The sequence below is a fragment of the Xenopus laevis genome, chromosome 9_10L (assembly GCF_017654675.1).
Source record: "Xenopus laevis strain J_2021 chromosome 9_10L, Xenopus_laevis_v10.1, whole genome shotgun sequence".
NCBI classification, from domain to species: domain Eukaryota; kingdom Metazoa; phylum Chordata; class Amphibia; order Anura; family Pipidae; genus Xenopus; species Xenopus laevis.
In genome coordinates, this window is record NC_054387.1 from 135,139,855 (window position 1) to 135,163,864 (window position 24,010).

A 24,010-nucleotide genomic window follows, 5' to 3' on the forward strand; every position below is an offset into this window, starting at 1 on the left:
CAGCGCCTGGTCCGGGAGATCGCTCAGGACTTCAAGACCGACCTGCGCTTCCAGAGCTCAGCCGTCATGGCTCTGCAGGAGGCCAGCGAGGCTTATCTGGTCGCTCTCTTTGAGGACACCAACCTGTGCGCCATCCACGCCAAGAGGGTCACCATCATGCCCAAGGACATCCAGCTGGCCCGCAGGATCCGAGGCGAGAGGGCTTAGGTCACTCGTCCCAGCAGCACAACTCAAAGGCTCTTTTCAGAGCCACCACATCCCCAGTCAAATCAGCTGAATTTCCTTTATTATTAGAAACGGGTAGTTGATAGGATCTAGCGAGAAATGGCGGGAAAGGGAGGCTCGAGGGTAAGCGCTTTATTATCACCGCCCGACCAGTCAGTAGCAAATACTCCTCACACTAATTCACCGCGCGGAGCTGCGAGTCATTTATCTGATTTCCGTATTATCAGTAAGTGTGAGCTTGACCCGTTACGTGGGAACTTTAACTCCGGAACAATTTCTTGTGCTCAGTAGTAACTGATCTGCTGAATCACAATGAGCAGCGGCAGTGGTTTCATGCAACTCTGCTCCGACAGCGCCAGTTCAGAGGCAGCGATGTACAACTCCGTCAGGCTTTTCTCCTGTAGCAGATCGGGATTCTGCGGGACATTAGGGTAATAAATGAGATGTTTCCCTGGTTGTGGCCTTACATATCGCAGCACAGGTCAGTAGTGCGAACGTGTAGAATTCAATTATGATTACGAGTCACTGACTAATTTAAACTCCTGAAATGTTTGTACGAATTAGCCCAAACAAAACGGATAAAACTCGGCGAGCTCAGGAATAAACCACGCGCAGTGTGTACGGAATTCGCTTCAATTCTCTAACTAAAAAAACAAACCCCCTCCCTGTGTGTCTGTGCAGCTCTGTTTAAGCGGGTGTGGGCGGCTCTGAAAAGAGCCTTTGTGTTGTTCTCTGATGGGGGCGCTGGGAGCGGGCACTTCACTTGCTCTTGGTAGACTTGGAACTCTCGGTTTTCTTGGGCAGCAGCACGGACTGGATGTTGGGCAGGACCCCGCCCTGAGCGATAGTGACTCCTCCGAGCAGTTTGTTGAGCTCCTCGTCGTTGCGCACAGCGAGCTGCAGGTGCCTGGGGATGATGCGGGTCTTCTTGTTATCCCGAGCAGCGTTGCCGGCCAACTCCAGGATCTCAGCGGTCAGATACTCGAGCACTGCGGCCAGATAGACCGGAGCTCCGGCTCCCACCCGCTCGGCATAATTACCCTTCCTCAAGAGCCTGTGAACACGGCCCACTGGGAACTGCAGCCCGGCCCGAGACGAGCGCGTCTTTGCCTTAGCGCGGGTCTTGCCGCCCTGTTTGCCTCTTCCAGACATGGCTTCTTATATAATTCAATAACACAAAGCAGCAGAAAAGTATTTCAGCATATGACGTTCATACCCTCACGCACTGTTATTTGTAGGCAGCAAAGGACACACCTCTCTTCTTTAATTGGGTGAGTTCTGATCCAGCCAATGACATTTATAGGTTTAGTAAGCACCAATCAATTGCTCAATGCATTCTTTCTTTCCCTTACTGCAGCCAATTACACAGATGCTTATGGGAACACCAATCCTTGGCTGCCAGAATCTGTAGGTGGGAGGATTTCATACCATGTGACAAAACCGACCAGTAATATTACAAGATTTCGGACTGCCTTATTTGCATGGGAAGGCTATAAAAGCAGGAGCCCGGGAGAAGAAGGAAACAGTTTTGTAGCGTGAGATAGAAGCAGTAGAATTATGCCTGAACCAGCCAAGTCCGCTCCAGCCGCAAAGAAAGGCTCCAAAAAAGCTGTGACTAAGACCCAGAAGAAAGACGGGAAGAAGCGCAGGAAGACAAGGAAGGAGAGTTACGCCATTTACGTGTACAAGGTGCTGAAGCAGGTGCACCCCGATACCGGCATCTCGTCCAAGGCCATGAGCATCATGAACTCCTTTGTCAACGATGTGTTTGAGCGCATCGCAGGGGAAGCCTCCCGCCTGGCTCATTACAACAAGCGTTCCACCATCACCTCCCGGGAGATCCAGACCGCGGTCCGACTGCTGCTGCCTGGGGAGTTGGCCAAGCACGCCGTGTCCGAGGGCACCAAGGCTGTCACCAAGTACACCAGCGCCAAGTAATCCCCATTCTCTGCCCCCCAAACACAAAGGCTCTTCTAAGAGCCACCCACCTTCTCATTACAATTATCTGTAACAGTTCTTTGTCGCTCAATTATTGGCGTGTTCTCTTCTGATCTAACAATGTTTATACCGTGAGTAAATCAGTGTCCTTGTGGGGAAGTTCTAACCATGGAATATACTTGACTTTCTTTGCTCTACAACCCGACTTTATCCACAGAGGATTTTTGCTGCATTATCTAAAACGAAGTCCTATTCCCTATGAGTGAATCATTCTGAACAGAAATGTCCTTTTTACATATTTCAGTTTGTGCCAAATGGGGAGGCGAGAGATTACGGTGTTTGATCCAAAGCAGAAACTTTACACTGTGTGTTTCAACCGGTTTAGAGTCCGAGCAGGAAGCAGCGATAATGATGAGGTGTTGGGCGGGACACGGTGCTCAGTGGTTGCCGATAGAACATTGTACCTATTGTTAGACACAAGTAATAATAATAATAATTGATTTCTCCCGTTTATGTCAGTGTGTAGCGCGGACTATTTTGGCTTTGCGGCCGTTAGTTTGACCATGAAATGTTGGCCGGATCTTAAAATTTAAATCAGTCAATGGCAGCAGAGTCTTTCTATCAGCCGTTTATAGCGATTTGTTGAAGAATAGAAGGGCGTGGCGCAGATAAACTACACCCACATCCTAAGTTCCCTGTCAGGTCCAACCTCATGCTATATAAAGCTGAGTGCGCACAGACGGTTTAGTTATTTGTGACAAACAACCGATTAGAATGTCTGGACGCGGCAAAGGAGGAAAAGGACTGGGGAAAGGAGGCGCCAAGCGGCACAGGAAGGTGCTCAGGGACAACATCCAGGGCATCACCAAGCCCGCCATCCGCCGCCTGGCACGGAGAGGGGGAGTCAAGCGCATCTCTGGCCTCATCTACGAGGAGACTCGTGGGGTTCTCAAGGTTTTCCTGGAGAATGTCATCCGGGACGCCGTCACCTACACCGAGCACGCCAAGAGGAAGACCGTTACCGCCATGGATGTGGTGTACGCTCTCAAGCGCCAGGGCCGCACTCTCTACGGCTTCGGCGGATAAATCTCTTCCTTCCCACTAATCTTATACCCAAAGGCTCTTTTCAGAGCCGCCCACACGATCCTAAAGATCTGTCCACTGGTTCATGTGTAACTGAGGGTCGAATTCCTTCCTATAAGATCACGTGGGATAAGAGGGGGTTATAGGACTGGGGTTTCCAGTTTGTCTCAGACAAACCAGTCGGGGTCACTAACTAAACACAGCGGATTGGTGGGAAATACTCTTTAATCCATTTATTAGCAGCGCAACTCACAGCGGGAAGGGGGTTTTTGGTGCCCGAGATCAAGTCCCTGTGTATATTGGTTGTGTCTGTGCGGAGCGAATAGACGGGGGAACGTGCGTTACAGCAGGGCGGGAATTGTCCGCAGAACAAAGGAGCGGATTCAAGGCGGGGCAGAGAATTTCAGTCCGAGTAAAACTGCGCCTCCGTGCGGCAACTCTGTGACACTACAAGCTCCTCACAGGCCGCGCTCTTCAATCATTCGGGAGCTTTACACTCGTTTATCTCGACGCATAGAATAATCACAGCGGCCGCTTTGCTCCATATTTGCGATGTTTATTAATGGAGCAATGACACTGAGCGAGAGACAACAGAGAGCCGCACTAACACTTCCTCAGGGAGCAGCGGAATAGAAATGTACATGATCTGTAATGAGAGCCTTATACAGATGCTCGTCCCCATCTCTAAACATCGAAATTGGGTTTCATCCAAAACTCCCACAATCCCCTCAATATCAGCTTCTATCCATTATGTGCGGCTGCCGGAAGTCACGTGACGCTTTGTCTGTAGGGAGAGGCCGGGCAGGTGTAACCCGGAAGTGCTTCTTGCGCGAGGCTTGGAACGCACAATGAGGTCGCAGAAACGTTATTGTTCTGTTTTCTTTGTTTTATCGCTTATACAATTGTTAAAAATATTTACTTCAGTCCCGGAAAGGGACCACCATAGTATGAGGAACAAGTGCTAATACATTAGCGGCCACTGAATTCTGGGAAACTCACTCCTATCACAGCCCCACCCACTCCCTAATCCTATTGTTCCTCAAAACATAATGATCTTGCAACCCCGCCCCCTAGTGGCCATCAACTTATTTACAACTCACACACTGTGTCACTTCATCATTCATCGTTATCACTGGGAAGTGACGTCACTCACACCAATAGGTCTGACTGACATCACAGGGGGCCTGTACAATAAAAAATCATGGCCCCGCCCACCACTACATCCCCCCCCACACACACACACACACCACAAAGCATCACAAACATGGCCACTAAAAACCCATTGGTGACCAGGGACACCCTACAAGTTCAAAAAAAAAATATATTGCTGCCTCCCCCTTATACAAGTTAAAAATACAATTAGTGGTCACAGTGGCCCCATGGAAAATTGAAAAAATAAATTTCTGGCCAGATTACCCCCCCCCCCCCTTATCATGTCAGGGGCCCCATATAATATTTTAAAGGAGACATTTTATGTGAAAAACAGGAATGTTCCAGTGTGTTATACTCTTAAATATTAGTTCTTAAAAAAGTAGGGTTTCTGGTTACTTTATTGTAAATTTCTACAAAAACTAGCGAGTCCATCTGTTCCACTTGCTGCTCCCTGAATTCCCAGGCTGTGCACTCTGTGTTTAAATGGTTTTCTAGTAGACATAAGGTATCAAGATCCAAATTACGGAAAAACCCATTTTACAGAAAACCCCAGCTCCCATATGTATATTAGTGATGTGCGGGCCGACCTGAAGCGCAGGTGCGGGCTGGAGCAGGGCGGGTTAGGGTCGGGTGTGGGTCAGGAAAACCCTGACCCGCACATCACTACTGCATATGTTGAAATTAATAATTAGTTAGGGCCTTATGGTGCCCCATATGCCTCCTGTGTGTAAAAGAAACGGATCCGCACACACACCGATTAGTGCAGCCTGGTGGCTGAATAAAAGGGGATAATCCCCAACTGCACTAATCGGTGTGTGTGCGGATCCGTTTCTTCTATAAAAGTCTTATTGAGTCTAGCAGATGATGCTTTGTACAATATTCATATGTCTTGCACTTGGTTACTGGGACAGTGTAAATGTTATCAGCTGAATTATTTTGCCTCATGTAATAATATTCCCCTCTGTTTGGTACTGGTTTGTATAAATGATAACCAACTGATGCCCCCAATTCCATTATATGGGTGACCAATGCATGAGGGGAGAGGGACAGCAGACAAGCAGATAATCGCCATATACGGGGGCAGGGCTATGAGAAACCTTCCCACTTGTCACCATCCAATTTAAATAAACCAGCAGAGAAGGCAACCAGGCATTATAAGGATTAAGTCAGACAATAACTGAAAAGACCAGACAGTAGGAAGAGACCTTAAAGGAGAACTAAAGCCTAACTAAAGAAGTAGCAAGATATGCTGTACATTATGTTTGGAACTTCTGTACCAGCCCAAGGCAACCACAGCCCTTTAGCTGTAAATCTGTGTCTCCAAAGATGCCCCCGTAGCTCCCCATCTTCTTTTCTGCTGATTCACTGTGCATGCTCTGTGCTGCTGTCACTTACTGAGCTTAGGGACTCACTCACAATATCAGCAAACCTGTAGCATCAGCTTATATTACAGGGGAAGCTCATTTTCTGCTGGATAAATAGTGACGAGCCCTAAGCTTAGCTTCTCAACAGCCAATCAGAGCCCACTGAGCATGTGAGTGTCACAGACACTTTCCAAGATGGTGACCCCCTGTGACAAGTTTGAAGTCCTGGATCATTGCTGCTATTGACAAGCTGAAACTTTAGCCTCGTGCAATAAGTTCACTATATAAAATATGGCATTTTTAGCCACATTCATTTTTAGGGTTTAGTTCTCCTTTAATGCCTGTTTGATATACTGGCAAGGCTGGTAAGACCAGTAGAATCAAGGCTCGAGGGAGTCCTGTAGTACTCCATTTTAAATAGTTCAGTATTTCTAATTTTTACTATAGCGATCCAAATTATGAAATTACCTCTTATCTGGAAAACGCCGGGCTCCAAACATTCTGCAGAACAGGTCCCATACTTGTACATGGGATGTCCACTATAAGGGGGTCACTGTTTTCAAATGAGCTTATCAGAACAAAGCTCACGTTGATGGCACATGGTATGTTATGTTGTCCATGCTCAATGTCCTCCAGTGCGGGGAACAAAATGTCAAGATCACCAAATCACCAGTGTTAAAGACGACATATTGTGTACAAAAACAAGAATGTACCAGTACATTGTACTCATTTACATATAGAAGAATTATGCTTAAAAAAATTAGTGTTTCAGGCTGATTTAATATTTCTGCAAAACCCCTAATAATCCCTCCCTTCTCTTCCACTTGCTGCTCCCTGAATTCCCAGGCTGTGCACTCAGCTCACTGCACTGTAGGACAGGAACCAATCAGCAGCTAGCAGGACCTGATAGGGAACTGAAGCCTGTCTGTGCTTGTGTGACTGCAGGGCTGTGATTGGCTGTCCCCCTCCTACTGTGCTTCTGGCAGGGACCATTAGGACACGCCCACCCCTCATTTGAAACACAGACAGGGACCAGAGAACATCTATAGGGAGCTCCAATAAAGGGGCTATTTTTAAAGATAATATTAATGTTTAGCCCCATGTAAAAGCAACACCATATATTACTTATAATTGCCTACAAAATTAGGGTTTTTTCATTTATTGGATCCCACACGTTGGATCATGGAAGTGACTTGCCCTAATTCCCTATTAGTTGTGTCCCTATACTACAGTGTTGCCTGAGGGGAGAGCGACCTCCTCGTTTCCCTCCTAATTAGAGTCAAGCTGCTCTTCCTACTAAAAGGGGTTGTTCACCTTTACGTTTACTTTTAGTACATTGTAGACTGGCCAATTTTAATCAAAATGTAAATCGGACTTCATTATTTGTTTATTATAGTTTTTGAATTATTTGCTGCCTTCTTCTTCTGACTCGAGCTTTGAAATGGGGGTCACTGACCCCATCTAAAAAACAAATGCTCTGTAAGGCTACACATTTATTGTTATTGTTACTTTTTATTCCTCATCTTTCTATTTAGGCCTCTCCTATTCATATTCCAGTCTCTTATTCAAATCAGTGCATGGTTGCTAGGGGAATTTGGATCCTAGCAACCAGACGGCTGAAATTACAAACTGGAGAGCTGCTGAATAAAAAGTTAAATAACTCAAAAACCACAAATAAAAAAAAATGAAAACCAATTGCAAATTGTCTCAGAATGTCAGTCTGTACATCATACTAACAGTTAAATGAATGAATATCGCATTTTCCTGCCAGCACATCTTGTGGGTCTGGTTCCTCGGTAACAGGCAGATACGTAAATACTTTTGCTTCTCTGAGATATAACATTGCAGGCTGTGCTCAGGGCTCCTCAGTGCGCACACACACACAAATGACAGCGACTGCTCACACTCCGCTCTAAAATAGAGCAGCTTCATCCTCCAGCCTATCGGAGCAGCGCACAGGTAAGGCTCCGCCCTTTCACAGAAGGACACGTGACGCGCTCTCTCTCCGCTGCAGCTGCGCGCAAGCGCGGCCTCTGCGTCACCAAGGAAACCGTTAGCTGACAGGTAAGTATGTAAATATACTTTAATAAAATCCAAACTCCGTGGGTCACGTTTCAGTGGTGCTCTATCTGGGAACTTTGCTGCTCAACAGTTCCATATACACAGCAGTAACCAAGAAGATTCAGATGGCACACACATAGCAAAATGTGCATAAATTTTGTGATTTATTTGGATTTCTGTACAACGTTTCAGGGGATCAACCCCGTTTATCAAGTGCTCTAACACAAGTGAACATGAAACAGGTATAAATAGATAAAACCTGAGTTCGGTACCAGCCTCCAATTACAAGTAATTACTAAGTGCCAACCTTAATGCAAAATGTGCATCCCTGTCTATGACAGTCATGTGATATCATATTAAGAAATACTCTGACGGTATCCGTAAGTGTTCTCATCTGTATCAATGTTTTAACTGTGAATATAAAAAAATATAAAACAGATATATTACCTAAAACTTCTATCTCCACATAACAAGTCATTTCCATATTACAATTGAGAATTGTATCACTAACCTAAAAGAAACATGCATAATTCTGAACTTCATTCAACCCCATAGTTTATCTATTAACATTGTTTCTTTTTGTAGCAAGAGTCTATTATATTTCCCACCTCTAGAAGGAGTATCTGAAGTACCATCCACCTTAACTGCTTACTGTTATGGCCCTGTTCCTTAAAGTGCTTGCTCACTGGTGTAACGTACTTCTGTTTCTCCAAGTCACAATTCTCAATTGCCCTCTTATGCTCGCCAATTCTTACCCAAATTTCTCTTTTGGTTTTCCCAACATACGCCTTTCCGCAGGAACACTTTCACATGTAAACTACCCCTTTCGTAAGGCAGGTTGCAAAGTCTCTCAATTTAATGCTATAACTCTTAGAGGGATGTTTAAAGCTCTCACCTTTAATAATACTACTGCAACAACCACATGTTAAGCATGGATACGTGCCCTTCCTCGGGTTCCCAAAAAACATGGGTTGTTTACTTCTAGACTGCACCAAATCGGCTTTCACTAGCATATCTCCCAAATTGCGGGATCTTTTGTACGATAACAATGGTTTAATTTTAAGCAACATGCCCACTTCACTATCCTTCTGTAGAATTTCCCAATGCTTGTGAATAATTGACCTAATGGAATCTGAGTTGGAGTTAAAAGTACTGACAAAAGGAACCCGGTTATCTGACCTCACCTGTAATTTTCCTTTCAATAAATCCACTCTTTGTACTTCCTGTAAAGTCTTTTTCTGTGAATTCACTATCACCCGGTCATACCCACGTTGCATAGAATTTGCTGACATTTCATCCAATCTGGTTCCACACACCTCATCCTGGGACACAATCCTCCGAACCCTCAATAATTGACTATAGGGTAGCCCCTTCTTGATATTGGGAGGATGGAAACTACTGTCCAACAAGAAGTTATTCTTGTCAGTGGGTTTTCTATATAAATCCGTGTACAGTACTCCATCTTGTTTAATTACTGTCACGTCCAGAAAATTTACCTCTTTAGGATGTTAATGCAATGTGAATTTTAATGTAGGGTGTAGTGAATTAATCTCTTCTCTCACTTTTAATAGGTCCCTTTCCATGTAATGTAAAGAAAATGTTGTAAACATAGCGAATATAATTCTTAATACACCTGGAGAAAGGCTGTTCAAAGAAGACAATTTGTTCAACAAAGCACACAAATATGTTAGCATAGCTAGGAGCAACATTACTCCCCATACTTGTTCCCGGCTTCTGTAGAAAAAATTCCTTGTCAAACCTAAAATAATTTTCCTTGAGGACAAATTGTATCAATAATAACACCTTCCTAGTTTCATAACCATATTGGAACAACTCTACATACATAATTCCTTCTTTGTATGCATGTATATAACGACTGTATGTCGACAGTGCATAAGAAATTACATGTGTATATGTCTTCCGTTACCTGCACTTTATTAAGAAATGCTGATGTATCTCTCAAACAACAGGAAATATCTGTTACTAATGGCTGCAGATAATGGTCCACATAGACACTCAATGGTTGTAGCAACCCATTAGTATATGAAACTATCGGACGCCCTTGGGGGTTCAACAAATCTTTGTGCATTTTAGGCAATAAATATAGTATCGGTACCATGGGAAAGTCATTAGTTAGAAATTCCTTTGTGTCCTTGTCAACTAACCCCTCCAAAAATGCATCCTTGACATAATTGTCAATCTCCTTTTTCAATGAAAAGGTGGGATCTTTAATCAGCTTAACATAATGTTCCCTGTTAGCAAGCTGTTTTTGTGCCTCCTGTACATATTTACCTTTGTCTATAACGATGGCTCCCCCCTTGTCCGCTTTCTTGATGATGATTTGTTTATTGTCTTGCAGTTCCCTGAGGGCTTTATTCTCCTCTTTAGTTAGGTTGTAAGATCTATTTTCCCTTCTATTCCAATTTAATGAAGAAACATCATGTAAAACCAACTTTTCAAACACATTGAGTGATTCATTTTTCACTTCCGGACAAAAATAAGGGTTTCTCCTTACTCATCCCTCTAAGGGTTATAGCATTAATTGAGAGACTTTGCAACCTGCCTTACAAAAGGGGTAGTTTACATGTGAAAGTGTTTCTGCGGAAAGGCATACGCCTTTAAGAATTCGGGTAAGAATTGGCGAGCATAAGAGGGCAATTGAGAATTGTGACTTGGAGAAACAGAAGTACATTACACCAGTGAGCAAGCACTTTAAGGAACAGGGCCATAACAGTAAGCAGTTAAGGTGGATGGTACTATAGATAGTGGATACTCCTTCTAGAGGTGGGAATTATAATAGACTATTGCTACAAAAAGAAACAATGTGGATAGATAAACTTAATACAGTGTCCCCCATGGAGTTGAATGAAGTTCAGAATTATCCATGTTTCTTTTAGGTTAGCGATAGGGATGTAGCGAACTGCCGATTTGGTGTTCGCGAACGGCGTTCGCGAACACCGGCAAATAATGCGAACGTTCGCGAACAGTTCGCGAACTTCGAACACCCGCTAAAATCGTTCGATTCGAACGTTCGAAGGATTTTTCATTCCAATCGAACGTTCGAAGGATTTTAATCGTTCGATCGAAGGATTTTCATTCGAATCGAACGTTCGAAGGATTTTAATCGTTCGAACGAATGGAAATCGTTCGAACGAATGGAAATCGTTCGAACGAATGGAAATCGTTCGAACGAATGGAAATCGTTCGAACGAATGGAAATCGTTCGAACGAATGGAAATCGTTCGAACGAATGGAAATCGTTCGAACGAATGGAAATCGTTCGAACGAATGGAAATCGTTCGAACGAATGGAAATCGTTCGATTTTAGCGGTCGAATGGTCGAACGATTTGTATTCGAATCGAACGCGAACTCAAAATGCGAACGTTCCCAAACGTTCGCGAACATTAGGCGGACGCGAACGGTCGAAGTTCGCGCGAACAAGTTCGCCGGCGAACAGTTCGCTACATCCCTAGTTAGCGATATATTTCTCAATTGTAATATGGAAATGACTTGTTATGTGGAGATAGAATTTTTAGGTAATATATCTGTTTTACATTTTTTTATATGCACAGTTAATACATTGATACAGATGAGAACACTTACGGATACCGTCAGAGTATTTCTTAATATGATATCACATGACTGTCATAGACAGGGATGCACATTTTGCATGAAGGTTGGCACTTAGTAATTACTTGTAATTGGAGGGTGGTACCGAACTCAGGTTTTATCTATTTATACCTGTTTCATGTTCACTTGTGTAAGAGCACTTGATAAAGGGGGTTGATCCCCTGAAACGTTGTGCAGAGATCCAAATAAATCACAAAATGTATGCACATTTTGTATGTGTGTGCCATCTCTGAATCTTCTTGGTTACTGAAGTATGTAAATATAAGATAGCGACCGTTCCACCCAGAAACATTGGAAGGTGGTGGGATGAGATGGTTGGTGCGTGGGGTCCCTGACTATGAGAGCTGACAAATATGTATTTCACTACAACTCGCACAATCCTCTCTGTGCGCCTTCTCTATTACTGTGTCATGGCTTGAAACCTCGCACTTTCTTTGGCTGTGTCCTGTGTCCAGCTATTGGCTGGAGTTAGAGAAATCTGCTGTGTGTCTGTCAGACTGAATGGGCGGGGCTTTGTTCTGAGACCAATTGGACAGCAGGTGCAATAAAGCAAAGCCACTGCAATAACTGCCAACACCAGCTATGAATAATGCATTGGGTCACTGGACCTTTAAAAGGCGGGTCACTTTAAAAATGATTTCACAAATAGTATTCTTATAGAAATACTGCAACTCTAAATGTAACAGGAAGAGATCACCTGACCAGAAATACTGCAGCTCTAACTGTAACAGGAAGAGATCACCTGACCAGAAATACTGCAGCTCTAACTGTAACAGGAAGAGATCACCTGACCAGAAATACTGCAGCTCTAACTGTAACAGGAAGAGATCACCTGACCAGAAATACTGCAGCTCTAACTGTAACAGGAAGAGATCACCTGACCAGAAATACTGCAGCTCTAACTGTAACAGGAAGAGATCACCTGACCAGAAATACTGCAGCTCTAACCGTAACAGGAAGAGATCACCTGACCAGAAATACTGCAGCTCTAACTGTAACAGGAAGAGATTACCTGACCAGAAATACTGCAGCTCTAACTGTAACAGGAAGAGATCCCCTGACCAGAAATACTGCAGCTCTAACTGTAACAGGAAGATATCCCCTGACCAGAAATACTGCCAGCGTCGGATTTCAATGAGGGGCGCCCCTAGGCCTCGCGGTCCGACCAGGCGGCAGCGCGGTCCTAGCGCCCACCTCACCTCCCCTTCCCAGCGCGCCGGCGAAAAAACGCCGGCGCAGCTGCTGTAATTGAATGGATACGCACGCGTCCCCATAATACGGCTGGGCGGCATGCCGCCCCTATTTTTTTGCCGCCCTAGGCCCGGGCCTATGCGGCCTTGCCGCAAATCCGGGCCTGAATACTGCAGCTCTAACTGTAACAGGAAGAGATCACCTGACCAGAAATACTGCAGCTCTAACTGTAACAGGAAGAGATCACCTGACCAGAAATACTGCAGCTCTAACTGTAACAGGAAGAGATCACATGACCAGAAATACTGCAGCTCTAACTGTAACAGGAAGAGATCACCTGGCCAGAAATACTGCAGCTCTAACTGTAACAGGAAGAAGCGTTGAAGCAAAAGACAGAGCTCTGTCAGTTAATTGACTCATGTGACCTAACAAGTATAATCTGTTTGATTTGTTTGTTTCCACAGTGATTCATACAATCTGAGTGGGCAGCCCTTAAAATTGCCATTTTCTATTTATGATTACCCAATGGCACATACTACTAAAAAAGTAAATTATTATGAAAATGGATTATTTACATGAAGCAGGGTTTTACTTATGAGCTGTTTTATGCAATATCTTTTTATAGAGACCTACATTGTTTGGGAGTATAGTTTTCCTTTAATTCATTGTGCTTGCCAAGGAGCCAGGAACCAGTATTTGAACCCCTGCAAATAGACAGAATGTGCCTCTTATTGGTCCATTTGTCAGGATGCCATGGGCCTTAGAGACCAGACTGAAATATGAATATGTGAAGGGCATGAGGCCCTGACATCAAGGGGACCTGGGCGAAGCCTTGCAGGTAGAAGACTGTTCTGGGAACAGGGTTTTGGGCAGATTGATGGCAAATCAAGGGGATAACAGGAGCAGAGCAGGGCTGGAAGCATGTGGAATTACAAATACAAAAAAGGGGGGTTGTGGCAGCGTCAAGTAATGATACTACGCAGAGAGGTACAAGACTTTTTATACTATGGCCGGAGGTAAACAAGTTAGGGACCACCGTGTGGGGTTTACCTTGACATGGTATAGTGGATTATCAACTTTATGTTCATAACTTTGTAACTAAAAACCCCTGTCTTTGTGAACACATGCACTTGTATATCTACTGAATTACTTATGAGACGGGACCAGGGAATGTGCATTGATTAATTGGCCAAATCAGTAGCACTTTCATTATACGTAAACATGTTTTAACTTAGCCTTTTAGTGCTCCGACAACCTCCCTTTTTGTATTTGTAATTCCACATGCTTCCAGCCCTGGTCTGCCCCTTTTTTTTATACTGGAATTACAAATATATTGATACTGGTCCAAATCAGATTCTAGAGTTTAGTTCCCCTTAAAATGAGGACATGAGCCCTTTTCAAACATTTACAGGTATGTACTAGTAGGTGATTAGACAAAGTTATTTGTACCGTTGATCTAACTGAGTACCCAGGGTCGGACTGGGGGCCCCCACACCACACAACCCTGGCACAAAACCCCCTAGGGCCCCCTGCAAATACTGCAACCCTCCTCCAGCCATGCCCGCACCTTTCCCGGGCAGGATAAGTAGGTTGGGGCAGAGGCGACAGATTGCGCCAGTGACTGGGTCTGGGCCAGCGGGGCTTTTCTTCCCAGTGTCCCGACAGCCCAGTCCAACCCTACAAGTTCAGTAGGATCTGAACATAGAGACCTAATGGTCAAGTTCTGTGTCCTACCGACTGTGTGAATAATGTACTGACAGATAAGTAACCCTGTTGTCTAGGAAGATTTTTATTCATCCAGGCCATGATATACATTATCTATTGAAGATAAGTTTAAATAAACTGGACTTTCTGAGATTTCTTATCCCACATCTGAGCAGCTGCTTCAGTTCCACTGACAGGTAAGGAAATTCCCCGGCATTTAAATACAGTCACTAACATCCAGTTAATCCAATCAATTGGTGATTGTAGGCTGACAACTTCAAATGAGGGGTGGGCGTGTCCTAACAGTCCCTGCCAGAAGCACAGTAGGAGGGGGACAGCCAATCACAGCCCTGCAGTCACACAAGCACAGACAGGCTTCAGTTCCCTATCAGGTCCTGCTAGCTGCTGATTGGTTCCTGTCCTACAGTGCAGCCTGATAAAGGAGGCATTAAAATGTCATTTGTTTTATGTGCAAAGACTTTTTCTGCTTATGACGGAGTACAAGACAGGAAACACGTCACACACGAGTTTAGCCATGTTCCAATAAAGAGAGAAGTTGTAGAAGCTACTCTGGTGAGTGTAATTATCTGGATGGAACGTTCCACTTGTCCCCTTGCTGCGGGTTCAGGGCTGTAGCACCTCGGCCGCCGACACCTGACCTCCAGGTGAGTTTTACAAGTGCGGATGAAGTGTCGCAAAACTGAGACCAGGGAGTGATTCCAGGCGCAGGGTTCGGGTGTTTTACGCACTAATATATATTTTATTATTTGTCCATGAAATTGCCCGGCCAACCCCATAACCCAAACCATTCTACACTGGGACTTGGTTGAACTAAATGCACAGGAGGCCTCAGTCCATAATGCAACTGAGCTGCTCAATTCCCTCCTCCCCTCAATCAGTTACAGACTGGTGTCACGTGATCCCCAGAGCAGCAACCTGACTCCGCCCAATCCTCCTGTAATACCTCAAACCAGCGCTGGGTGTCGCCCAAAGGGACATTGTAACAGTCAGTTCGGGCAGTCAATGGTCAGAGTTTCTTTCTGCTGAATCTGCTTCGGGGCTGAGAATTTCCCAAAAAAGATTTTACTTTCCCAGCGCAAGTGACAAATCCCTGCACCGCCTCCTGGAACAAAGACTCCTCCTACTGGAGACAATGTGGTAACGACGTCATTACACTGGAGCGTCACAGACACGCCTCTCCCTCGTGCCCCGGCTCAGTAGAAGCGGAAATACTCCGGCCAATAAACTCGCAGCTCACTTTCCAGCCTACGAGAACGGCTTCTCTTTACAGCGCTGCGCGATTCTGGACACAGACGGGCCACAGACGAGAGACTAAAGATTATCGACGGCTCAATACCCTGCAATGTGCACAGGCGGGATCTATATATTCAATAACCAATGGTACAGCGTCTTGTGGGCGGGATTCAGGGAACCGTTGTGGATTTGCTGGAAATACAGTGGCGCGTCTAGAATTGACCAATCACAGAGATGCAGCGGGGATAAAAAGGCGGAATGTGACTCGATCTAAGCAAAAGGAGAAAAACCTTATTACTGACGACGATGGCTCGTACCAAGCAGACCGCCCGTAAATCCACCGGAGGGAAGGCTCCCCGTAAGCAGCTGGCCACCAAGGCAGCCAGGAAGAGCGCTCCTGCTACCGGCGGAGTCAAGAAACCTCACCGTTACCGGCCCGGCACAGTCGCTCTCCGCGAGATCCGCCGCTACCAGAAATCCACCGAGCTGCTCATCCGCAAACTGCCTTTCCAGCGCCTGGTCCGGGAGATCGCTCAGGACTTCAAGACCGACCTGCGCTTCCAGAGCTCAGCCGTCATGGCTCTGCAGGAGGCCAGCGAGGCTTATCTGGTCGCTCTCTTTGAGGACACCAACCTGTGCGCCATCCACGCCAAGAGGGTCACCATCATGCCCAAGGACATCCAGCTGGCCCGCAGGATCCGAGGCGAGAGGGCTTAGGTCACTCGTCCCAGCAGCACAACTCAAAGGCTCTTTTCAGAGCCACCACATCCCCAGTCAAATCAGCTGAATTTCCTTTATTATTAGAAACGGGTAGTTGATAGGATCTAGCGAGATATGGGGGGAAAGGGAGGCTCGAGGGTAAGCGCTTTATTATCACCGCCCGACCAGTCAGTAGCAAATACTCCTCACACTAATTCACCGTGCGGAGCTGCGAGTCATTTATCTGATTTCCGTATAATCAGTAAGTGTGAGCTTGACCCGTTACGTGGGAACTTTAACTCCGGAACAATTTCTTGTGCTCAGTAGTAACTGATCTGCTGAATCACAATGAGCAGCGGCAGTGGTTTCATGCAACTCTGCTCCGACAGCGCCAGTTCAGAGGCAGCGATGTACAACTCCGTCAGGCTTTTCTCCTGTAGCAGATCGGGATTCTGCGGGACATTAGGGCAATAAATGAGGTGTTTCCCTGGTTGTGGCCTTACATATCGCAGCACAGGTCAGTAGTGCGAACGTGTAGAATTCCACTAGGATTACAAATCACTGACTAATTTAAACTCCTGAAATGTTTGTACGAATTAGCCCAAACAAAACGGATAAAACTCGACGAGCTCAGGTATAAACCACGCGCAGTGTGTACGGAATTCGGTTCAATTCTCTAACTAAAAAACAATCAAACCCCCTCCCTGTGTAGCTCTGTTTAGCGGGTGTGGGCGGCTCTGAAAAGAGCCTTTGTGTTGTTCCATGTGAGGGGGCGCTGGGAGCGGGCACTTCACTTGCTCTTGGCCGACTTGGAGCTCTCGGTTTTCTTGGGCAGCAGCACAGACTGGATGTTGGGCAGGACCCCGCCCTGAGCGATAGTGACTCCTCCGAGCAGTTTGTTGAGCTCCTCATCGTTGCGCACAGCGAGCTGCAGGTGCCTGGGGATGATGCGGGTCTTCTTGTTATCCCGGGCAGCGTTACCAGCCAACTCCAGGATCTCAGCAGTCAGGTACTCGAGAACTGCGGCCAGATAGACCGGAGCTCCGGCTCCCACCCGCTCGGCATAATTGCCTTTCCTCAAGAGCCTGTGAACACGGCCGACTGGGAACTGCAGTCCGGCCCGAGATGAGCGAGTCTTTGCCTTAGCACGAGTCTTGCCGCCTTGTTTGCCTCGTCCAGACATGGCTCCTTATACAATTCAATAACACAGAGCAGCAGAAAACTATTTCAGCATAGGACGTTCATACCCTCACGCACTGTTATTTGTAGGCAGCAAAGGACACACCTCTCTTCTTTAATTGGGTGAGTTCTGATCCAGCCAATGACATTATAGGTTTAGTAAGCACCAATCAATTGCTCAATGCATTCTTTCTTTCCCTAACTGCAGCCAATTACACAGATGCTTATGGGAACACCAATCCTTGGCTGCCAGAATCTGTAGGTGGGAGGATTTTATACCATGTGACAAAACCGACCAGTAATATTACAAGATTTCGGACTGCCTTATTTGCATGGGAAGGCTATAAAAGCAGGAGTCTGGAAGGAAAACGAAACAGTTTTATAGAGTGTGAAAGAGAAGCAGTACAATTATGCCTGAACCAGCCAAGTCCGCTCCAGCCGCAAAGAAAGGCTCCAAGAAAGCGGTGACCAAGACTCAGAAGAAAGACGGGAAGAAGCGCAGGAAGACAAGGAAGGAGAGTTACGCCATTTATGTGTACAAGGTGCTGAAGCAGGTGCACCCCGATACCGGCATCTCGTCCAAGGCCATGAGCATCATGAACTCCTTTGTCAACGATGTGTTTGAGCGCATCGCAGGGGAAGCCTCCCGCCTGGCTCATTACAACAAGCGCTCCACCATCACCTCCCGGGAGATCCAGACCGCGGTCCGACTGCTGCTGCCGGGGGAGTTGGCCAAGCACGCCGTGTCCGAGGGCACCAAGGCTGTCACCAAGTACACCAGCGCCAAGTAATCCCCATTCTCTGCCCCCCAAACACAAAGGCTCTTCTAAGAGCCACCCACCTTCTCATTACAATTATCTGTAACAGTTCTTTGTCGCTCAATTATTGGCGTGTTCTCTTCTGATCTAACAATGTTTATACCGTGAGTAAATCAGTGTCCTTGTGGGGAAGTTCTAACCATGGAATATACTTGACTTTCTTTGCTCTACAACCCGACTTTATCCACAGAGGATTTTTGCTGCATTATCTAAAACGAAGTCCTATTCCCTATGAGTGAATCATTCTGAACAGAAATGTCCGTTTTACATATTTCAGTTTGTGCCAAATGGGGAGGCGAGAGATTACGCTGTTTGATCTAAAGCAGAATCTTTACACTGTTTGTCAACCGGTTTAGAGTCCGAGCAGGAAGCAGCGATAATGATTAAGTGTTGGGCGGGACACGGTGCTCAGTGGTTGCCGATAGAACATTGTACCTATTGTTAGACACAAGTAATAATAATTGATTTCTCCCGTTAATGTCAGTGTGTAGCGCGGACTATTTTGGCTTTGCGGCCGTTAGTTTGACCATGAACTGTTGGGCGGATTTTAAAATTTAAATCAGTAAATGGCAGCAGAGTCTTTCTATCAGCCGTTTATAGCGATTTGTTGAATAGAAGGGCGTGGCGCATATAAACTACACCCACCTCCTAAGTTCCCTGTCAGGTCCAACCTCATGCTATATAAAGCTGTGTGCGTACAGACGGTTCAGTTATTTGTGACAAACAACTGGTGAGAATGTCTGGACGCGGCAAAGGAGGAAAAGGACTGGGGAAAGGAGGCGCTAAGCGGCACAGGAAGGTGCTCAGGGACAACATCCAGGGCATCACCAAGCCCGCCATCCGCCGCCTGGCACGGAGAGGGGGAGTCAAGCGCATCTCTGGTCTCATCTATGAGGAGACTCGTGGGGTCCTCAAGGTTTTCCTGGAGAATGTCATCCGGGACGCCGTCACCTACACCGAGCACGCCAAGAGGAAGACCGTTACCGCCATGGATGTGGTGTACGCTCTCAAGCGCCAGGGCCGCACTCTCTACGGCTTCGGCGGATAAATCTCTTCCTTCCCACTAATCTTATACCCAAAGGCTCTTTTCAGAGCCGCCCACACGATCCTAAAGATCTGTCCACTGGTTCATGTGTAACTGAGGATCTAATTCCCTTCTATAAGATCACGTGGGATATGAGGGGGTTATAGGACTTCAGTTTCTCTCAGATAGTCGGGGTCACTAACTCGGACTGATGGGAAGTCCCTTTAGTCTGTTTATTAGCAGCGCAACTCACAGCGAGAAGGGGGTTATGGGTGCCCGAGATCAAGTCCCTGTGTATATTGGTTGTGTCTGTGCGGAGCGAATAGACGGGGGAACGTGCGTTACAGCAGGGCGGGAATTGTCCGCAGAACAAAGGAGCGGATTCAAGGCGGGGCAGAGAATTTCAGTCCGAGTAAAACTGCGCCTCCGTGCGGCAACTCTGTGACACTACAAGCTCCTCACAGGCCGCGCTCTTCAATCATTCGGGAGCTTTACACTCGTTTATCTCGACGCATAGAATAATCAGAGCGGGCGCTTTGCTCCATATTTGCGATGTTTATTAATGGAGCAATGACACTGAGCGAGAGACAGAGAGCCGCACTAACACTTCCTCAGGGAGCAGCGGAATAGAAATGTACATGATCTGTAATGAGAGCCTTATACAGACGCTCGTCCCCATCCCTAAACATCGAAAGGGGGTTTCATCCAAAACTCCCACAATCCCCTGAATATCAGCTTCTATCCTTTGTGTGCGGCTGCCGGAAGTCACGTGACGCTTTGTCTGTAGGGAGAGGCCGGGCAGGTGTAACCCGGAAGTGAGGCTTGGAACGCACAATGAGGTCGCAGAAACGTTATTGTTCTGTTTTCTTTGTTTTATCGTTTATACAATTGTTATAAATATTTACTTCAGTCCCGTAAAGGGACCACCATAGTAAGAAGAAAAAGTGCTAATACATTAGCGGCCACTGAATTCTGGGAAACTCACTCCTATCACAGCCCCACCCACTCCCTAATCCTATTGTTCCTCAAAACATAATTATCTTGCAACCCCGCCCCCTAGTGGCCATCAACTTATTTACAACTCACACACTGTGTCACTTCATTATCATTCATCGTTATCACTGGGAAGTGACGTCACTCACACCAACAGGTCTGACATCACAGGGGCCTGTACAATAAAAAATCATGGCCCCGCCCACCACTACACCCCCCCCCCACACACACACACACCACAAAGCATCACAAACATGGCCACTAAAAACCCATTGGTGACCAGGAACCCCCTACAACTTGAAAAAAAAAACCTATTGCTGCCTCCCCCTTCTACAAGTTAAAAATACAATTAGTGGTCACAGTGGCCCCATGGAAAGTTGAAAAAATTAATTTCTGGCCAGATTACCCCCCCCCCCCCCCTTAGCATGGGTAGTCAGGGGCCCGTATAATATTTTATAGGAGACATTTTATGTGAAAAACAGGAATGTTCCAGTGTGTTATACTCTTAAATATTAGTTCTTAAAAAAGTAGGGTTTCTGGTTGGCTTGTTTTTGTAGAAATTTACAATAAAGTAGTCTATCTGTTCCACTTGCTGCTCCCTGATTTCCCAGGCTGTGCACTCAGCTCACTGCACTGTAGGACAGGAACCAATCAGCAGCTAGCAGGACCTGATAGGGAACTGAAGCCTGTCTGTGCTTGTGTGACTGCAGGGCTGTGATTGGCTGTCCCCCTCCTACTGTGCTTCTGGCAGGGACACGCCCACCCCTCATGTGAAACACAGACAGGGACCAGAGAACATCTATAGGGAGCTCCAATAAAGGGGCTGTTTTTAAAGATAATATTAATATTTAGCACCATGTAAAAGCAACACCATATATTACTTATAATTGCCTACACAATTAGGGTTTATAAATTTATTGGATCATGGAAGTGACTTGCCCTAATTCCCTATTAGTTGTGTCCCTATACTACAGTGTTGCCTGAGGGGAGAGCGACCTCCTCGTATTCCTCCTAATTAGAGTCAAGCTGCTCCTCCTACTGAAAGTGGTTGTTCACCTTTACGTTTACTTTTAGTACATTGTAGACTGGCCAATTTCAAACAAAATGTATTTGTTTATTATAGTATATTAATTATTTGCCTTCTTCTTCTGACTCCAGCTTTGAAATGGGGGTCACTGACCCCATCTAAAAAACAAATGCTCTGTAAGGCTACACATTTATTGTTACTTTTTATTCCTGATCTTTCTATTCAGGCCTCTCCTATTCATATTCCAGTCTCTTATTCAAATCAGTGCATGGTTGCTAGGGGAATTTGGACCCTAGCAACCAGACTGCTGAAATTACAAGCTGGAGAGCTGCTGAAAAAAAAGCTAAATAAGTCAAAAACCACAAATAATAAAAAATGAAAACCAATTGCAAATAGTCTCAGAATATCCCTCTGTACATCATACTAATGAATATCCCTCTGTCTCTAAAGCATTTCCCCGCTAGTCCATCTTGTGGGTCTGGTTCCTCAGTAACAGGCAGATACATAAATAGTTTTCCCGTGTGGCAACATCCCATTGTAATAACATTTATTGTTCAGATGAATAAATCAGCAAACATAACGTCGCAGGCTGTGCTCAGGGCTCCTCAGTGCGCACACACACAAATGGCAGCGACAGCTCACACTCAGCGCTAGAATAGAGCAGCTACATCCTCCAGCCTATCGGAGCAGCGCACGGGTGAGGCTCCGCCCTTTCACAGAACGACACGTGACACACTCTCTTACAACGGCAGCTGCGCACAAGAGCGGTCTCTGCGTCGCCAAGGAAACCGTTAGCTGACAGGTAAGTATGTAAATATAAGATGGCGACCGTTCCGCCCAGAAACATTGGGAAGCGGTGGGGCGGGACGGTTGGTGGGTGGGGTCCCTGACTATGAGAGCTGACAAAACAGAAAATCATATCATACTTACCGAGATTTTCATTTCCTGGACTGTAACATGGCAGTGGGCACACAAAGGGTTAATCCCCCTGCCGTGAGGAAGGTACAGGAAATGATGTAATAAAAGGGACTCCCCCTCGCCTTGGCGCCCATTCTTACTGACTGAGTAAAAATACCCATGGGAGGGAAGCCCCTGCCCACTGCCATGTTACAGTCCAGGAAACGAAAATCTCGATAAGTATGATATGATTTTCTGTTTTCCTGTTCCTTTCACATGGCAGTGGGCACACGAAGGGACTTAACAAGCTTATAAATGCAGGGTGGGAAAAATAAAAACCATACTCCCAAACGTGAATGCAGAATTATTTAATGGAAGTAGCCGCATCCAAAATGGAGTGACCGAAACTGGCCAGCTCTCTGGAGTAGGTATCAAACCTATAATGCTTTGAAAATGTACAGAATGAAGACCAGGTCGCAGCTCTGCAGATTTCTTCTGCGGATACCTGGGCTCTGAGTGCCCAGGATGCTGCCATCCCTCTAGTAGAGTGTGTGCTCTTGGTGCTGGCCCAGGTGTTGTCTGCAATGAGTATGACGTCTGAATGCATTGTTTTATCCAACTAGCAATAGTACTTTTGGAAGCTCTGTTTCCTGCATTACTGCCTCCAATTGTAACCAACAGATAGTCTGTTTTTCTGAAGGTTGCCACTTTATCCAGGTAAGTACGGAGGCATCTGACTACGTCCAGGGTGTGTAGTTTCTCCTCTTGTTGATTTTTTGGTTCAAAGTAAAAAGTGGGCAAAACTAAATCTTGACACTGGTGAAATCTGGTGGAAACTTTAGGCAAGAATCCGTCCGCTGTTTTCAGTACCACTTTGTCTGGGAAGAACGTCATTTTTGAAGTTTTTATGGAAAGTGCATGTAACTCACTTATTCGCCTTGCTGAAGTAATGGCTAGCAAGAAAACCGTTTTTAGACACAGAAATTTAAGTGATGCCTCTTCTAGTGGTTCGAAGGGACTTTCCATCAGAGTCTTGAGAACCAGGGACAATCTCAGGGAGGTATTTCAGGTTTGATTATAGGCCTGAGCTTCTTTAGACCCTGAAGGAATTTTTTGATAAGCTGGTTAGAAGCCCATTGCTTACTGGTGTATGAAGATATAGCCGTTATTTGCCTTTTAGTGTGGAGAGGCTTAACCCTCGGTCCATTCCTGATTGGAGAAATTCTAGAAGGGTGAACTCTGAGGTCATGACAGGGTTATGGTCTTTTTCCTCACATCATTTTTTGAAAACTTCCCATGATTTTGCATATTTAATGTGTGTTGAGTTCTTTTTTGAAGCCAGCATTGTTGTGATTGTAGCATAGGATAGCCCTAGCTTACTTAGCCTGATCCTTTCAGTTTCCATGCTGTTAGTGCCCAGTTGTTCGGATCTGGGTGTAGTATTTCTCCTTGGTGGAGTATTGTTGGTAGGATGGGAAGGTGAAAGGGTTCCTCTTGTTTCAATTGCATCAAGATAGGAAACCATGCCCTTCTGGGCCACCAGGGGGTCACCATGACCACACTCGCTCTGTCCATCCTGATCTTCCATATTACTTTCGGAATTACCACCAGTGGTGGGAAGATGTATGCTGTTTGGAACTTCCAGGGGAATGAAAAGGCGTCCCAATATTTTGTTCGACTGTCTCTCCTCCAGGAGCAGAACGTCTGTATTTTTCTGTTCTGGAATGTTGCCTTTAAGTCTATCGAGAATGGCCCCCATTTGTTGGATAT

At 45.8% G+C, this 24,010-nt stretch overlaps 6 protein-coding genes across 6 annotated transcripts; 4 read left to right on the plus strand and 2 right to left on the minus strand.

Moving 5' to 3' along the window:
* Positions 1-550: 550 nt before the first annotated feature.
* LOC108703790 (histone H2A type 1-like) lies at positions 551-17,485 on the minus strand. Its single transcript, XM_041576620.1, has 2 exons — positions 17,093-17,485; positions 551-971 (listed from the first exon to the last, which is right to left on the minus strand). The coding sequence occupies exon 1, from the start codon at positions 17,483-17,485 to the stop codon at positions 17,093-17,095; it is 393 nt and encodes a 130-aa protein (XP_041432554.1). The 3' UTR covers positions 551-971.
* LOC108703791 (histone H2A type 1-like) lies at positions 926-1,418 on the minus strand. The gene has a single exon (XM_018240109.2). It carries the CDS (start codon positions 1,375-1,377, stop codon positions 985-987), a length of 393 nt encoding a protein of 130 aa, XP_018095598.1. The 5' UTR covers positions 1,378-1,418; the 3' UTR covers positions 926-984.
* LOC108703794 (histone H2B 1.1-like) lies at positions 1,768-2,209 on the plus strand. Its single transcript, XM_018240112.2, has one exon. The coding sequence runs from the start codon at positions 1,783-1,785 to the stop codon at positions 2,161-2,163; it is 381 nt and encodes a 126-aa protein (XP_018095601.1). The 5' UTR covers positions 1,768-1,782; the 3' UTR covers positions 2,164-2,209.
* Positions 2,280-3,299, plus strand: LOC108703833 (histone H4). Its single transcript, XM_018240140.2, has one exon. It carries the CDS (start codon positions 2,938-2,940, stop codon positions 3,247-3,249), a length of 312 nt encoding a protein of 103 aa, XP_018095629.2. The 5' UTR covers positions 2,280-2,937; the 3' UTR covers positions 3,250-3,299.
* Positions 17,486-17,723: 238 nt separating the features above from the next.
* LOC108703793 (histone H2B 1.1-like) lies at positions 17,724-18,319 on the plus strand. The gene has a single exon (XM_018240111.2). The coding sequence runs from the start codon at positions 17,892-17,894 to the stop codon at positions 18,270-18,272; it is 381 nt and encodes a 126-aa protein (XP_018095600.1). The 5' UTR covers positions 17,724-17,891; the 3' UTR covers positions 18,273-18,319.
* A 563-nt stretch (positions 18,320-18,882) lies between these two features.
* On the plus strand, positions 18,883-19,397 carry LOC121398090 (histone H4). The gene has a single exon (XM_041576640.1). The coding sequence runs from the start codon at positions 19,036-19,038 to the stop codon at positions 19,345-19,347; it is 312 nt and encodes a 103-aa protein (XP_041432574.1). The 5' UTR covers positions 18,883-19,035; the 3' UTR covers positions 19,348-19,397.
* The last annotated feature ends 4,613 nt before the right edge of the window (positions 19,398-24,010 follow it).

What these genes read in the sequence shown, in the direction of transcription:
- LOC108703791 (XM_018240109.2), bottom strand. Translation starts at nt 1,377, where the DNA reads ATGTCTGGAAGAGGCAAACAGGGCGGCAAGACCCGCGCTAAGGCAAAG.
- LOC108703833 (XM_018240140.2), top strand. Translation starts at nt 2,938, where the DNA reads ATGTCTGGACGCGGCAAAGGAGGAAAAGGACTGGGGAAAGGAGGCGCC.
- LOC108703790 (XM_041576620.1), bottom strand. Translation starts at nt 17,485, where the DNA reads ATGTCTGGACGAGGCAAACAAGGCGGCAAGACTCGTGCTAAGGCAAAG.
- LOC108703794 (XM_018240112.2), top strand. Translation starts at nt 1,783, where the DNA reads ATGCCTGAACCAGCCAAGTCCGCTCCAGCCGCAAAGAAAGGCTCCAAA.
- LOC108703793 (XM_018240111.2), top strand. Translation starts at nt 17,892, where the DNA reads ATGCCTGAACCAGCCAAGTCCGCTCCAGCCGCAAAGAAAGGCTCCAAG.
- LOC121398090 (XM_041576640.1), top strand. Translation starts at nt 19,036, where the DNA reads ATGTCTGGACGCGGCAAAGGAGGAAAAGGACTGGGGAAAGGAGGCGCT.